The 17,096-nt window shown below is 39.5% G+C and overlaps 1 protein-coding gene across 1 annotated transcript in view; it reads left to right on the top strand.

The window, feature by feature from the left end:
* MAGI2 (membrane associated guanylate kinase, WW and PDZ domain containing 2) overlaps positions 1-17,096 on the top strand; it is a 1,340,884-nt gene that overhangs the window by 1,009,475 nt on the left and 314,313 nt on the right. Inside the window, exons 8-9 of the mRNA XM_029233155.1 lie at positions 14,425-14,546; positions 16,432-16,614. Coding sequence (XP_029088988.1) covers positions 14,425-14,546; positions 16,432-16,614 — 305 coding nt within the window. The remainder of the gene's footprint in view (positions 1-14,424; positions 14,547-16,431; positions 16,615-17,096) is intronic.

The following is a 17,096-nucleotide window of genomic DNA, read 5'->3' as shown; positions in this document are numbered from 1 at the left end:
GTGTTAGCTCTTCTCTAAATGTTTGATAGTATTTACCTGTGAAGCCATCTGGTCCTGGACTTTTTTTTGTTGGAAGATTTTTAATCACAGTTTCTATTTCATTCCTTGTGATTGGTCTGTTCATATTTTCTATTTCTTCCTGGTTCAGTCTTGGATGGTTATAACTTTCTAAGAATTTGCCCATTTCTTCCAGGATGTCTGTTTCATTGGCATTGAGTTGCTGGTAGTAGTCTCTTAGGATGCTTTGTATTTCTGTGGTGTCTGTTGTAATTTCTCCTTTTTCATTTCTAACTTTATGGATTTGAGTTCTCTCCCTCTTTTTCTTGATGAGTCTTGCTAATGGTTTATCAATTTTGTTTATCTCCTCAAAGAACCAGCTTTTACTTTTATTGATCTTTGCTATTGTTTTCTTTGTTTGTATTTCATTTATTTCTGCTCTGATCTTTATGATTTCTTTCCTTCTGCTAACTTTGGGTTTTGTTTGTTCTTCATTCTCTAGTTACTTTAGGTGTAAGGTTAGATTGTTTATTTGAGATTTTTCTTGTTTCTTGAGGTAGGCTTGTATAGGTATAAACTTCCCTCTTAGAACTGCTTTTGCTGCATCCCATAGGTTTTGGTTTGTCGTGTTTTCATTGTCATTTGTCTCTAGGTATTTTTTGATTGCCTCTTTGATTTCTTCAGTGATCTCTTGGTTATTTAGTAACGTAGTGTTTAGCCTCCATGTGTTTGTGTTTTTTATGTTTTTTTCCCTGTAATTCATTTCTAATCTCATTGTGTTGTGGTCAGAAAAGATGCTTGATATGATTTCAATTTTCTTAAATGTACTGAGGCTTGATTTGTGACCCAAGATGTGATCTATCCTGGAGAATGTTCCATGCGCACTTGAGAAGAAAGTGTAATCTGCTCTTTTTGGATAGAATGTCCTATAAATATCAATTAAATCTGTCTGGTCTGTTGTATCATTTAAAGCTTCTGTTTCTTTATTTATTTTCATTTTGGATGATCTGTCCATTGGTGTGAGTGAGATGTTAAAGTCCCTCACTATTATTTGTTACTGTCAATTTCCTCTTTTACAGCTGTTAGCAGTTGCCTTATGTATTGAGGTTCTCCTATGTTGGGTGCATATATATTTATAATTGTTATATCTTCTTCTTGGATTGATCCTTCGATCATTATGTAGTGTCCTTGCTTGTCTCTTGTAACATTCTTTATTTTAAAGTCTATTTTATCTGGTATGAGTATAGCTACTTCAGCTTTCTTTTGATTTCCATTTGCATGGAATATCTTTTTCCATCCCCTCACTTTCAGTCTGTATGTGTCCCTAGGTCTGAAGTGGGTCTCTTGTAGACAGCATATATATGGGTCTTGTTTTTGTATCCATTCAGCAAGCCTGTGTCTTTTGGTTGGGGCATTTAATCCATTCATGTTTAAGGTAATTATCTATATGTATGTTCCTATGACCATTTCCTTAATTGTTTTGAGTTTGTTTTTGTAGGTCCTTTTCTTCCCTTGTGTTTCCCACTTAGAGAAGTTCCTTTACCTTTTGTTGTAGAACTGGTTTGGTGGTGCTGAATTCTCTTAGCTTTTGCTTGTCTGTAAAGCTTTTGATTTCTCTATCGAATCTGAATGAGATCCTTGCAGGGTAGAGTAATCTTGGTTGTAGGTTCTTCCCTTTCATCACTTTAAGTATATCATGCCCCTCCCTTCTGGCTTGTAGAGTTTCTGCTGAGAAATCAGCTGTTAACCTTATGGGAGTTCCCTTGTATGTTTTTTGTCATTCTTCCCTTGCTGCTTTCAATAATTTTTCTTTGTCTTTAATTTTTGCCATTTTCATTACTATGTGTCTCGGTGTGTTTCTCCTTGGGTTTATCCTGTATGGGACTCTCTGTGCTTCCTGGACTTGGGTGGCTATTCCCTTTCCCATGTTAGGGAAGTTTTCGACTATAATCTCTTCAAATATTTTCTCGGGTCCTTTCTCTCTCTCTTCTCCTTCATAATGTGAATGTGGTTGTGTTTAATGTTGTCCCGGAGACCTCTTAGCCTGTCTTCATGTCTTTTCATTCATTTTTCTTTATTCTGTTCTGCAGCAGTGAATTCCACCATTCTGTCTTCCAGGTCACTTATCCGTTCTTCTGCCTCACTTATTCTGCTATTGATTCCGCCTAGTGTAGTGTTCATTTCAGTTATTGTATTGTTCATCTCTGTTTGTTTGTCCTTTAATTCTTCTAGGTCTTTGTTAAACATTTCTTGCATCTTCTCGATCTTTGACTCCATTCTTTTTCCGAGGTCCTGGATCATCTTCGCTATCGTTATTCTGAATTATTTTTCTGGAAGTTTGCCTATCTCCACTTCATTTATTTGTTTTTCTGGGGTTTTATCTTGTTCCTTCATCTGGTACATAGCCCTCTGCCTTTTCATCTTGTCTATCTTTCTGTGAATGTGGTTTTTCTTCCACAGGCTGCAGGATTGTCGTTATTCTTACTTCTGCTGTCTGCCCTCTGGTGGACGAGGCAATCTAAGAGGATTGTGCAGGTTTCCTAATAGGAGGGGCTGGTTGTGGGTAGAGCTGACTGTTGCTCTGGTGGGCAGAGCTCAGTAAAACTTTAATCCACTTGACTGCTGATGGGTGGGGCTGGGTTCTCTCCCAGTTGGTTGTTTGGCCTGAGGCAACCCAACACTGGAGCCTACCTGGGCTCTTTTGTGGGGCTAATGGCGGACTTTGGGAGGGCTCACACCAAGGAGTACTTCCAAGAACTTCTGCTGCCAGTGTCCTTGTCCCCACAGTGAGCCACAGCCACCCCCCGCCTCTGCAGGAGACCCTCCAACACTAGCAGGTAGGTCTGCTTCAGTCTCCCCTGGGGTCACTGCTCCTTCCCCTGGGTCCCAATGCACACACTACTTTGTGTGTGCCCTCCAAGAGTGGAGTCTCTGTTTCTCCCAGTCCTGTCGAAGTTCTACAATCAATTCCCACTAGGCTTCAAAGTCTGATTCTCTAGGAATTCCTCCTCCTGTTGCCAGACCCACAGGTTGGGAAGCCTGATGTGGGGCTCAGAACCTTCACTCCAGTGTGTGGACTTCTGTGGTATAAATGTTCTCCAGTCTGTGAGTCACCCAACCAGCAGTTATGGGATTGGATTTTGCTGTGATTGCACCCCTCCTACTGTCTCATTGTGGCTTCTCCTTTGTTTTTGGATGTGTGGTATCTTTTTTGGTGAGTTCCAGTGTCTTCCTGTCGATGATTGTCCAGCAGCTACTTGTGATTCTGGTGTTCTCACAAGAGGGAGTGAGAGCGTGTCCTTCTAGTCCGCCATCTTGGTTTAGGCTCCGGCAGCCATTTTCCTGTGTTAAATAAGCCTCGTTATTTTCTCATTATGCGTGCTGATCAAAGAGTACTTAAAATGTAAAAGCATTTTCTTTCCATTTCTACTTGTTATTTGGCTAGACAATAACATATATTACCATTCTTTTATTTTATTTTAATGATTTTAACAATCCCATCATGTGAGCGTTGAAGAAAGAAGACTTCCAAAAATGGTAGATTATTATAATAGAATCCCCTTACAAAGCTCTGACAAAAAATAGAAGTGTATTTGATATCTACAGATATGAGACTGATTACCATTAAATAAAAATTCAGAAAGATAAAGATAAGGTTATAAACAAAAAGTCAGGTAAGAACTATATTTGTCTCACCGCTGTCAAAGCTGAATACATTTGAAAGGATATTGTTTTCCTTTTTTTATAGTACAAGATGACATTGTTAAACATTATTGATTACTAGTGTTTAACAGATGACTTTAGATGAAATTATGTTATAATAGACAGCTAATTGTGTAGTAAAAATGGACGGATCACACAGTTTTTATATCAAATTTCATATGTTCAGTCTAGCTAAGTAAGATGAACTTTTAAATTATCAAGAAAAAAATTATGTCCTGTGGCTGAGCTTAACTGGATCTACTATAGGCAAAAAGAGACTATTTGGTTTGATAAACCAATAAAATTAATTTTGCATTAATGTAGTCCAGAAGAAACTCCTCACCATTAGGTGTGTGGTTTCTGAAAGCTTATTAAGTACCATTTATTGAGTCTGTCGTAATGAAAAGAGCTTAGTTCAAATTTCCATTAAGCACAACATTCATATACAAAGGTTGACAAAGTCCCCTCATTTTATTCTTACTTCACTTTCTCCAGTTTTAATTGGGCATCAAAAAACATATGAATATATTTTCAGATAGATAAAATGATAGGAATTATTATCTTTCTTTTTTCTGTAATATTACTTAGTAAGTTAGTTGGGGGCATTGACTTAATATGTAAATAGTTAATAGCTATCAGTCAACCCAGAAAAGTCATATTAATAGCTACCGCCTACTAAGCACTTGGTATGTATTAAGCATTTTACATAATTCATTTAGTCATTACCACAACACTGTATGTTAGTTACTATTATTCATGTTTTACAGACAGAGAAACTTAAAGAAGCCAGGCCATCAAGCTCGTAGGCGGTAGAAATAGAGTTGCAGCCCAGGACAGGAATTAAGAGACCTGATGCTGTCCATATTTAAGTTACACTTGACTCCCATACTCTCAGTACAACAAGATAATATTAAAATCTATACAGTGCTTGATCTTTAAACACTTTCACATATTTCTCTTCAAAACGGTCCTGTGAGGTGAATAGGATATTTACAGGTGAGGCCATTGCAGTTCAGAGATATTAGGGGAACTTTACAAAGGTAGTGAGAGGTAGACTTAATCTTCAAATGTGGTTTAAACTTCAAACGCTGGTTTCATCTTAAAAATAACAGAGAATGATAACTGAGACTCATTGTAAGTGGCTTTCACTCTGGTGAAGCCCAAGAGGTCCATGTGAGATTGAGGAAACCAGAGTGCAGGTGGCTTCCCTCACCTATGTTACTGCTTACGGCCTAATCCACCATTTACAGGTAACTCTTATGTGAGCGTCAAGGGGAGGGTCTTACCTGCACTCGAGGTTCCCCCTTGTTACCACATAAGGAATTTCTGTAAGTAATTGAGTAAGTACCATGTTTTCATTTCTTATTGTATCACTGGACTTCAGCAGGACCTAACCTGTCCTTTTCAAGGTTTGAGACAAGACGTACGTAGTTGTTATTATTGACTACCCCCATTCTCACTCACATACAACTCTAATCTTACTCATAAATATTAGTGCAGAATCTTATTATCATTATCGTGATTGCCAGAGACAGTGGCCCATGTTCAATTTCCAGAGTTGGTAAGGGCAAAGTTCAAGAAAAGTAGAGTTAGGATTAGCCCTAAGTGAGGCTAAAAGGCAACCCTTGGAGGAAACTCCTCTGGGTCCGGTCTCCTGGCTCCCCACCCATATTCTCATTATCGTTTCATTGCTCACTTTTTACAATATGCAAAACATACACACACATATGTGTTTTCTTATAAAACATATTCAGCCCCTATTTCTATGCATATAATCATTGGGTTCTTTAAAAAAATCATTTAATAATCAAAATAATGTGCCATATTTTCACAGTTTTATCTTCCAAAAACGAGCATGTAATTTACAATGCTGTGAAAGTTTCCAGTTTCACAAATAACACTGATAAATTGAGAATCACCTGGCTGAAGTAGTCACAGATTACTCAGATCTTCTCTGCAGATTCTAGGTATCCGGCAAAAGATCTTTTTCTCCCTAAGACTCATCAAAAGTACTTTTAATCTTGCTTTGTTTTCTAATTCTCCCTGCATTACTTTCTAACATATGAAAGGAATAGCTATGTGTTTTATTTTTCTCTGGTCTTAACAGTGTTAGAGACTCAGTAGTCAAGAATAATATTTTTTTAATCTTTTTCTCACTCTGAACGTTAGACTTGGAAACCTGGGGAGGTTTGCTATTATATAAAGTTGGAATTATCTTCCTGTCGTGTTGACTTTCAAAACCTCACAGTCTTGTTCCCAATCGTGTCCATATCCCCTCACTGGCACTCTTTCCCTGACTCCCTCCTTCCTGGATAATCCTAGACATTAGTGATGTCACCTTCGTGATTCCTCATTGTTCTGAGTGTCCTTGGTAATCCTCTGACTCACCTTGATGTCAGGCCCAAAGTATTCCTGTACCCATGGCTGTGTATGTCTAACATTATATATGAGTGATGTGTATGCACAGGTTTTTGACACTGAATCATATTTTTTGGAGTTCATTAGACTTAGGCTATATTGTGACTTCACATTTTAACAACTCATACCTAAGTTATTAATAAATTGCAATCCAGTTCAACATACAGTATATTACAAGTCAGATTATTCTCACCCTTCCCAGCACATTGTAAGGTCTAGTTCCCTGGGTAATGTGATTCTTCACAGTCAGAGAGCATCTTGTCCATCCTCATAACACCGGGTAAGTACAATAACCAGTACATTGGAGGTAATGACTAAATGATGCTGAAATGACTGAGAATTCTAGGGAGCACTGCAACTTTTCCTATGTGGTTAATATGGCAAAACTCATTCTGTAATCCCCCCAAGTTCAGGAATAAGGCACATCCTCCAGGATGGAGACTTTCCAAGTTATGGCCAGCCATTAGACTAAAGCCATAATGGAAGGAGGGAAACTTGAAACAAAATGAAACCTCATCCCATGGCTTGGAAGTATCCTCCCCGTCTTGAAGTTCATCCTCTCCCCCATGCCTGCTGCTCTCATGGCACCACCCACATGCAAACATACGCATGTGTGTATTCACGAGCCCCATACTCTGGCTAAGCAGGATGGATATTCCCAAACACCTTTGAATCCACTATTCTCTTCCTAAAATGCCTCCTTCTCCATCTGGCAAAATACATCTATCCTCTTAGAATCTGCTTAAGTGTCACTTCCTTTGTGAAGCATCCCTGAACCATCAGACTAAGTTGTCTTTTCTTCTTTGGAGTCCCCACTTTGTGCATACAAATTTTCTGACCGCTTGTAAAGTGACCAACTCAGCCCAATTTACCCAGGACAGTCCAGGTTTTAGAAAAGGACGTCCTGCACCCTGGGAAACGCTTTAGTCCTAGACAAACCTGGGGTGGTTGGTCATCCAACTTGTGTGCCTGCCCCATTGGAGTATGGGCCCTCTTGGTGAAGGGGTTGTGTTGTATTCATTTTCGTGTTCCCAGTGCCTAGCACACTGATGCATTCATGAAAGTGTCCATGAGACTTAAAGGACTAAAGCCAGTGAGTCAGGGTTGGCAGACGCCAGTGGAAGAGAATTGATCTAGTCTTGTCTCTTAATACTGAAAGATGTTGAAATAGTGTAGTCTTTTAGTCTCCTTCTAGCTAAGCTCTATTCTCCAAGTTTATAACTCATTACTTTTGCTCAATCTCTTGTTACCTTTGATAACAATAACCTCCTCCTGCACCCCGCAATAAAATTTAAGAGAGGTGTTTTATGGGAATGGGAAGGGATGGATAAAAAACATTTTTACATGCATGCCTACTGGCTCTGAAATTTTAAAAAATGAGTCTATGTATCTTGCAGGTCCTGGGGGCTTCACGGCATGATTGACAGTGCACAGTGTCATTTCTGCTGAGAGTAAAATATCAAGTTTTCCAAGTAATTGGTAAACAGTAATGGCTAAGCAATGAATCCCCCTTATACATAAGATACACATAAAATACACATTACAAATCAACGCCAACTGAATAAATTGCCACTACTACTAGGGAAGGGAAGAGAGCTCATCTATCTGAAAATATATCCACATTCGGGAAGCTCTACCTGGTGGGGAATGGAGGACAGACTCCTTAGCTGTGAGAGTGTCAGCACGAATATAAAAATACTCTTCTCAGTTGGCCATGATTCCACCTCCCACCTGGACACTATGTCCCCAGATCAGACACCCTCACGTCCAGAAAGAGCAAGAGAAAGTAACACGTGACTCAATCTTCCCACCCACATTCATAAAGCAAATTCACATTTCCCCCAGGTACAGTAGGGAATAATGAATGGACATTTATAGAAAGAAAATGATCACTTAAGTGTTAGAATTGGGAAGAAATCTTTCAAGAGGCAGGATTCAATTAGTCTGTTTTTAGAAAATGCTCCAAGTAAAATAGATTTAATTCTTCCATTTATCCAAAGCTCATTTTTTAAAAAATAAAGTATATTTAAAACATTAGTCTTTAATCTAGTACTTCTAAACTTTCTAGATTTTCAAAGCACTGTAAGGCATACATCATAGTATGGAAAGCCTATTTTATAGTTTTTTTTGTTTCTGTTTTATCTCCCCTGCTAGACTGTGTGTCTGATTGATCTTTGCCCCTACCTGCACCCACTACCAAAGTGCCTAGCAAAGACTATTTGAGAAACAAATATCTGATGAATCACAGTAGCATTTATTGAGTACTTACATCCAGGCACTGGTCTTAAGTGATTTACTCATTTTAATTTATTTAATATGCACAACAATTTTATGAGGTGGTCTTACTTTTATCCCAGCTTTATAGATGAAAAATTCTGAAGCACAGGGAGGGTAAATAATGTGCGAGAGATCGTATGCCTAGGATGTGGTGGGGCTTGGATGTGAATGCCAGCAATGTGACTGCAGTGACCAAGCTCTTAACACAGTGTCCTGCCTTCTATCGAGAGGGTTGGCCCCAGAAGATCCCTGTAGAGTTATTTATTATCTTCTCTTAGTTTCTGAAGCAAGAGGAAGTTTTTATTCCATCTGTCTCAACTGGATAGTAGAGAAAACTTTATGAGGTCTTCTCAAAGCTTGTATTTAAATGAATAAAAATACAGACAGGGAGGGGACAGTTTGGCTACCAGTGTAGCTACAGTTTAGGGGTTCAGATGTGAGGAAGCAACATACACTTTCCTGACCATCCAGGAGTATGGGAGTCAGAATTAGGGTGAAACAAAACTATGGAATTCCAGGCAACCCAGAAATTCATACTGTGATTCCATTCAGGAATTATTCTCTCTTTAAAAAAAATATATGCTCCCAGTAAAATAGATTTTGGGAAGCCCCAAAAGGAGCAGGTTTGCATAGAAGGGATGACATACTGAGCTGCAACCCCAAACCCCAAGCCAACCTTCCCACACCCAGTGCTGAGTAGCTGCCTCCTGGCGCTCCCATATTTTGTCCCTAATGTAGTGCTTTGCCATTTGAGCACATTTCTGTTGTAACACAGACAGCAGATCCAAATCTTTCATCACCGAAGTGGGATGGCTTTTTCACTATCACGAGAAAGTCTTGAAAGATTCTCTGTTTTGAAAGATTCCGTGGATCATTACCCAAATGCAGATTGGTTATAGCACATAAGTTGGCCCTAAGCTTCACCATAAGTTCTGTCACAACATGTATTTTATGGGAGAGTTAAACTGGAAAACAGCAAGATCTATGACCTTTCATGCATGCCTGTCTCCCTCCAGGCATTTATTCAACAAATATTTATTGAGCACTGGCTACCTCATGCATTGGAGTAATTAGTGTAGCCACCTTGATCATCTTGGAAATATTTTACTCGTGGTGCAATCTCCACTTGAAAGTTGCTGTCTTCGTCTCTCACATTGAGCCAAAGATCCGTTTCTAATCTGTCAGCTGAAGTCAAGATGATGTGATAGTGACCAGTGGGTACAAAAGGTGTCATTTGTGACTGTGCGCTAAAAGTGCCCCTCTCCAAAAACCCAGGAGAAGCCAGGTGGAGAGTTAACAAGCTGGAATATGGAGGGAGCGCTGGTAGTGAGGGTCAGATGATGGCCTTCATCACCCAGCAGACCTGTCCTGTGTGTACTGATGGGCTCGGGATGTACGACTTTCCCCGTTGCTTCCATTGCTTCCCCACGGTGAAGGAGGTGGCGGTCACACAGGACTTTGAGCTGGGACTACCTTTGGCAGCGTATCGTCCATCATCTGCAAAGATTTCCTTCCCTCTGTTGCATGTCTCACCCTTTTGTTGGTACGTGTCCTCTCTTCTAGAGCAAAAGAGCATTTCCTAGTATTCCCCAGGGCCCTACACAGAAAAAAAGACTTCCAGTTGAATAAGGCAAGAAAGTCCTTATTCAACTACCTTCTCACACCTTCTCAGCTTCTAACTTAGGGGATTGCAACCCTCGCTGCACTATAGAGTTATCTGGGAAGCTTTTTTTAAAAAAATGTCAATGCTTGTACCCCATTTGGAGATTGTGGCTCAGTTGAGTTAGGGTGGGCCTGAGTCCTCTCTGTTTTTGTTTGCTTTTTAAGTTCTTCAGGTTCATCCAGAGCTACAAAGTACTGCCACATACGAACTTATCTTAAGTTTCCATTCCATTCCATAATGAAAAGGGGAGGTAGGAGTTAAGCTACAAATGAGTGACTGTACTGGCAAAGAGAGAAGGTGATGGAATGTCATCCTTGAATATCCTGTTCCCTTTGCCATTCCCACATGGAAGGATCTCATATCAGTAGTCTTTCTTTTTTGTAAAAGGAAATGGGGTTGTTGGGATCTACCCTCCTCAGAATATGTCTCTTACCCACTTAGCTCTTAACACCTAAAAATTCTATTACTAAAATATGATATGATAATAAACTAGATTGAACTAAAGAATAAGAACTCTTGGTAGCTTCCCAGGCTCCTGTTCAGTACAGAGCTGGATGAACTAGCTAATAATTCTCTCACAGAGCCTAAACAATGAGGAGGAGGACAACATTTGTCATTCACGTCCTTTTACACATTGTATGTCCCCCAAATCCTTGCTAAAAGGACTTCAAACTATTCTTATTGGAAGCACAAGGAAGACAAGGCTTCTCTATTCAGCAACAATCATATTTCTTTGTAATAGCTCTTTTAAAGCTTGGGAGCATTTTAAATTCTAAATGAATGACTTTATTTGTTACAATGCAAATGTTCTGTAGCAATTAGCTCAGGCCACTAAAGCCATCCCAGCTTCCACTCTTTGTCGGGTACAAGTCATACCAGACGAGTTCATTGGTATTTTCGTTCTCTGTGAAATGTAGAACTTCACTTTGATGGTGAATGGAATCTTGTCAACATGGTTTCCATAAAGCAAGTGGCTATGACTTTTCTAAGGAAGTAATTATATGCAGGTAGCAAGTTGGAGTAACCCAACTGTATAGTAAATCTACCCCAGAAAGTTCTTGTAATGTATTTTCTAAGGATAAAGTTATGCATGTGATGAACAACGACCTAGAAAAACAGAAACAGAACAGATAGGAAATGAAGAAAGCTGATACTTCAGTACACCTCAGAACTGTTTCTGATTTCTCAAAATTAGTAACATATATTTGCAGACAAAAGTTTTAAAACACATATTCATCATTTAACAAAAAAAATATTATCTCTCACTATGTCCAGTGCTTAGTATACAAGGTTGAATAACACATGGACCCTATATACAGGTGTGCACAGTCTAGAGAAGGAAATAAACATGAAAATCAGTTATTAAAACACAGTATGATAAGGTTACTAAATTCATTATCATATCTTTATCATTTAAGATGTTGTATACTACATCACAGAAACACCTTTATCCAAGACCTGGAAAGAATGATCTCAAGAGAGTCAGTAACAGGAATACTATGTCCTTCAGAACAACTGTCTTGCGTTTATCTTAAATACTGTGAAGAATATAACTGGCTTATCTTTCTTGCTGAATTAGCAGCTTGAAAGCTCAAAGCTAATTTGCAACATAACTCTAGTAAACAAATAGGATCCTATATTATTAATTTTGTCTATTGATCTTCCACCTAGACTGAACTAACTTCACCCTGGGTTTTGTTTACTTTTCCTTGTTGTTCTTTAAAAGGGCCTCAGATTCTCTTGACTATGAGGCAGGGTGTAAGAAAATAAATAAACTGTGATGACAGAGGTCTGTTCAAGGTTTTGTGACAACCAAGGGGAGGAGTACAATACAGGCAGAGAATGTTGCTGGGTGAGGTTGGAGAAGGAGTTATGGAACAGATGGAAAAAACAGTGTAATAATAATGACAATAACAGCAACAGCACTTATAAATAATAGTAATGGAGAATAACTATACTTTGAAAATAAAGAACAACTATACCTTACAAGTGCGGGGTCCTCCCTGTATATCTGTACTTTGCAAACATTATTTCTCTTATCTTCACAGCAACTCCAAGAAGTAGATATTAATGTCCCTATTTTACAGATGAGGATATTGATGCTCAGAGAATTTAGTGATTTGCCTAAGATGCCACCTCAGACTCAGGCTGTCTTGCTTCAGCTGCTACACCACTAATGCTCTGAGTCTCACGGGAAAAGAGAAGAGGCTTGATAGGGTGTTGCTGATTTGAGTGGCTCCGAGTGTATCCAAAGCAAAAGGTGCATGTGGTGATGGCAGCCAAAGGAGAAGATATGGAGCTGAGTAAGGGCGGAGTCAGGAATAATGTTTCTTTAGGTAATAGGAAGATTTCAAAGGAGTTAAGTAAGAGACAATGGAGAAAAGGGAAGAGGGGCTTCGAATCTGCCCCTCCTGAAATAGAGTGGTGCTGTCAGAGTTTATGGAGCTAAGGAAGCTTTGAAAGCTCATACTGTAGTTCACTACACACCACAGATCATGGTGACTCCTTGGTGACAAGAGCAGTACAGTAGATTTTACTTCCAATGGAAAATAATCTTACGTAAGACACATTTACTTTGAACCCCATACCAGTGAGTACCATTACCAAAGAACGTTATAAGCACCCCTTTCCTGAATAGCATCCTAACCTATACCAGCGGCAATATTAGCGAGAGGTTCTGGTGCTTTTAAAGACCCTCCCCCCGGTAAAAACTCCTCTCTGGACTCAAAATGAGGACAGTGTCAGTGATGATAAGATGATGATGGTGTTGGCCATGATGATAACAGCTGCTGCTAGTTACTGAGCATGTCTGTGCTTGAAACCCTGGGCCATTATTCATTATTTCATTGAATCCTCACAACCGCCCAGGAGGAAGCCAATACTGTGCCCATCTTAGAGATGCAGACACTGAGGTTCAGACTTAATAACTTGTACAAGGTCACACAGCAAATCAAGCGGCAGAGCTGGATTTTGAATCCAGGACTAGGTGACTCCAGAGCCTGTGTGGCAGCAGCTCCCCTGCCCCGACCTCATGAGGAAGTAACTAGATACTGCAGTCGTCTTATTGTGTTTCTGACAATCGCTTTTCTGTCTCACCAGGATTATCTGACTTATACTAACAGAAAATTGGTTGTTGAGATTTTGTTTCCTTTACCTCCTTCCTTTTCTTACGTGTATTTATAGACCTAAAATAAGAGGATTGCGTGGGCACATTAAGTATGTGTACACTCATCAATGTGAAATCATGCATTGAAAAGAGAAGGTATGTAGGTAAAGGATGAATTTTAGAGACAGATGTGGTCCATTCCCAGCGTTTTCACTTCTAGGCACGTGATTTAGAGCAAGTCATTTGACCTCTTGTGTGTCAGGCTCATCACCTTTAAAATGGGGATAATTAGAATTCAAGACTGTTGCCATGAGACTTGACTGAGGAAATTTGTACATAGTACCTGGCACAGAGTTAAGTGCTGAGTAATTGTTCATTCCTCTTCTAAGCCCTCTCTCCTCTTCATGCTCTCATACAATAATCCTATTTTTGTTTGTACAAAGAACCAAAATCAGTGTACATGCCACTGCTCTAGTGGGGCATGTATATGTAGAGAAAGAGCTACTTGACACTGCTGCTAGGCAGAGTTATGGTTCCCACGCTCTCCATGGACAAGAAATTCTAAACTTTATACAAGAATGCATCACACTGTAAGAATACTATAAGGAATTCTTAAACTCTAAGCCCTTGGTTTAGATCTTCCACACTTGCTTAAAGATGCTCTGTGTCTGATATCTAGAAGTTTATTGTCTCACTAGGGAGAATGTAAATACTCTGCTTTTGACTGATCTCAGTATCAATCATCCTACAGGTATTCCACAACTCCTAAATATCCTTAGGAGTGTTTCCGCACAGTCCTTTAATCCAAGTCTGTCTGATTCTAAAATGTGTGGACTTCAGTTGCCCTAAGAGTAAAGTGAATTGACCTTATACTTATGTGGTTGGATATTGGGACTTTACAAAGCTTAGAAACACTTTACAAATACGTTTTTCTTCAGCACCATTTGGTATAACTTTGGTATAAATTTCATTTGTTGGCCATTTATTTGAACGCACCAGACTCGTCTCAAACTAACACGGTAGACCAGAAAGCGAGTTCACGTTCTAGTTCTTCTGGCTCAATCATGCATAACTTAAATACAATACCATATGATAGAGCCATTGAGAGCTCTACTCTTGTCAGGGAAATGCGTACCATACACAGGCCAGCCCTAGCAGAGGCCTGACTGCGTGCTGGTGGGGTATTCAGCTAGAGCTATTCATATGTTCTCTTAAATGACTTTGCCCCACTGTTATCCTAATTTGAAATTTTATTTTTCAGCCACATAAATAGAAGAACACAGTTTGAAAACCCTGTCCTGGAAGCAAAAAGGAAGCTACAGCAGCATAACATGCCCCACACAGAACTTGGAACAAAGCCCCTGCAGGCCCCAGGTTTCCGAGGTTAGTACCTGTCAGCACGCAGTGTTTCAGAGAGAAAGACTGTCTATCGAACTGCCTGCTCTCCAAATAGGCCTTTATCTTGGACCATTTCATATAATTGATTTGCTTTCCCCAGACCCCTCAATTAGCTTTAGCTGGGTGTTTGCTCTGTCTCTAAACTCATGCATTTAGCATTCACGAGTGAAGGTAACGCCTCGGGTAGCACCTTATAGGAATTTACAGCACGTTGCCAGGTAGAGCTGAAAGGGTATGACCGTGGTACCGTAAACTGCAGAGATTCATAGAGACTCATAAGTTTGTCCTCAAATGACCAAGCACAAGAATGAGGCTTGTTCTCCTTTGTGACAGTAGACAGCTACTCATCGACAGTACCTAGGCCCAAACCCGCCTGCCCCCGCGCCGCCCGGGAGCGGTCGCGCAGCGTGAGTGACCTGTCTTACTATGGGCGCCACCTCACCTGGAGGCCCGGGTGCATCGGTATGTCCTGGGTTGCTTGCTGCACCTCCACCCTGGAGCCACATACGGGGATGAGATGCTGCACGCACTTTTCACATCTTAGTGGGCTCTCACTCACACGTGAAAGCACGAAGGAGGCTCTGGTAGTTGGGAAGTCTAGATATGCCTACGGTTGATTTCACACCATATCACTACAGCACGATAAGGATGAATGTAAAGGTCTCACCGTTGAACTTCTCTCCAAATTGTAAACTTTACTTTCATAAAGGAAACGGAGGTGACAAGATTATGTGTGTTTTTTATTTATATTTTAAAGAAGTGCTCTGTCTTCTTCACAAAGATATATGAGATGTGTAAATAGACAAAGTAAAATTCCAGTATAATGACTCATGACTTTATAGTTTGTCCATTACACATCACCTAAAATGGAACAACAGCAAACAGAATACTTAACTAAGTCACCGTGTACAGTTTGGCTGTTTTAAATAACAAATCATATCACCCAAAATGGAACAACTAAAAAAATATATAAAATACTTGACAGTGGTAACATATAAAGCAGATGTTAATTCTAATTCCTAGTATGACTATTATTTTTCAAGCATTTAATATATGTAGTAATATACTTACTACCGATCATAGCTGAAAAAGCATGTTAAATAACAAATTACTAGTTAAACCTTTATGAGTGGGTTCAAGTTCTGTTCAGATTATTTAGGTATATGATTTGAACATGTCAACATATTATGACAAAATATGTTACCTTTACATTCATAATTATATCTAGAGATATTGGCTTGCGTCTTGCTCACATTTTAGAGTATACTAAACGCTCTCAGGTCAGTAGAAATGGATTTATCTGGTTATCTTTATAGCATCTCATAAGCAAAAGCTAACTCAGTCCCACATCCAGGCATTCTTTCTAAACAATTTAGACATTTGAAGAGGTGCTAATATTCCACTGGTCCTATTTTTTTGGAAACAACATAGTACATTTCAGTCTTCTAGTCCTATCCCTTCAAGGTTTGGGGCAGCACCGGCCACTCACACATACCTCCTACCTGGACCTTTTCAGAATAAGAGAAATGTATCCAGATGTGTCTGGATGATTTTAGGCTCTGCTTTATCTTCACCTGTTGATTCAGCCCTTTTTAAGCACAAGAAGGTGAATTTAGTGAACGGAAACAATGATGACAAAAAAATCTCTCCCCAAACCAAGCAGCTCTTTCACCTTTCCCTGCATGCTTGGGACTGCTCTGCGTTTGTGGGAAGTGCTTAGAGGTGTGCTCCTGAAGTCACACCTGCTTGCATTTACTATAATTAACCCCACAGTTACCCCTGGGATTGCTGCTCAGTGGCTGGCTTTTCCCCATGTAAGAACATGCCTTAACTGTGCTTTTTCTTTTTTAACTTCTGTCGGCCAATGTAGAAAAACCACTCTTTACCCGGGATGCATCCCAGTTGAAGGGAACATTTCTCAGCACCACACTAAAAAAGAGCAACATGGGGTTTGGATTTACCATCATTGGTGGAGATGAGCCTGATGAGTTTCTGCAGGTGAAAAGCGTGATTCCCGATGGGCCTGCAGCTCAGGATGGAAAAATGGAAACAGGTAAGTCCCATAATACTTTAGAAAATTGTTTTGCAACCTTTTTCCTAAGGCAAATATGAGGAGCTTCTTTCTGTGTTTTTAATTTGAAGGTCAAAGGTCACTTCACTTTAGGACAACCACAGATTATGTCTCCCCTAAATTTAATAATAATCAAATTGAAGTATTTCTGGAAACAACTTTAAATACCATTTTTGTCTCATTTTTCTGACTGCCCCTTCTATTTGCTGGATTCAGTGCACCCTTGAGATTGACACTTTTCTAATTTATTTCTGGAGTCCCTTCTCAGGGATGTGATTAACATTTCATACTTTTCTTGCTTATGTTCAGCTACTGATATTTTTTTAAATCTGTATTAATCTTATAGTATTCTCATGCTGAATTGCCCAGGTTAGTTATATTTAAATATGCACGCTCATCTCGTAGAAAAAATGTTAATGGTATTCATCTTTCTATATCCCTATACAATGTTTTAATATATAAGG

This window comes from Monodon monoceros, unplaced genomic scaffold (assembly GCF_005190385.1).
Source record: "Monodon monoceros isolate NGI ecotype Baffin Bay Population unplaced genomic scaffold, NGI_Narwhal_1 Super_Scaffold_2, whole genome shotgun sequence".
In the NCBI taxonomy this organism is placed as follows: domain Eukaryota; kingdom Metazoa; phylum Chordata; class Mammalia; order Artiodactyla; family Monodontidae; genus Monodon; species Monodon monoceros.
Note: the sequence above shows the minus strand (reverse complement) of the source record. Positions and strands in the feature narration are given on the sequence as shown.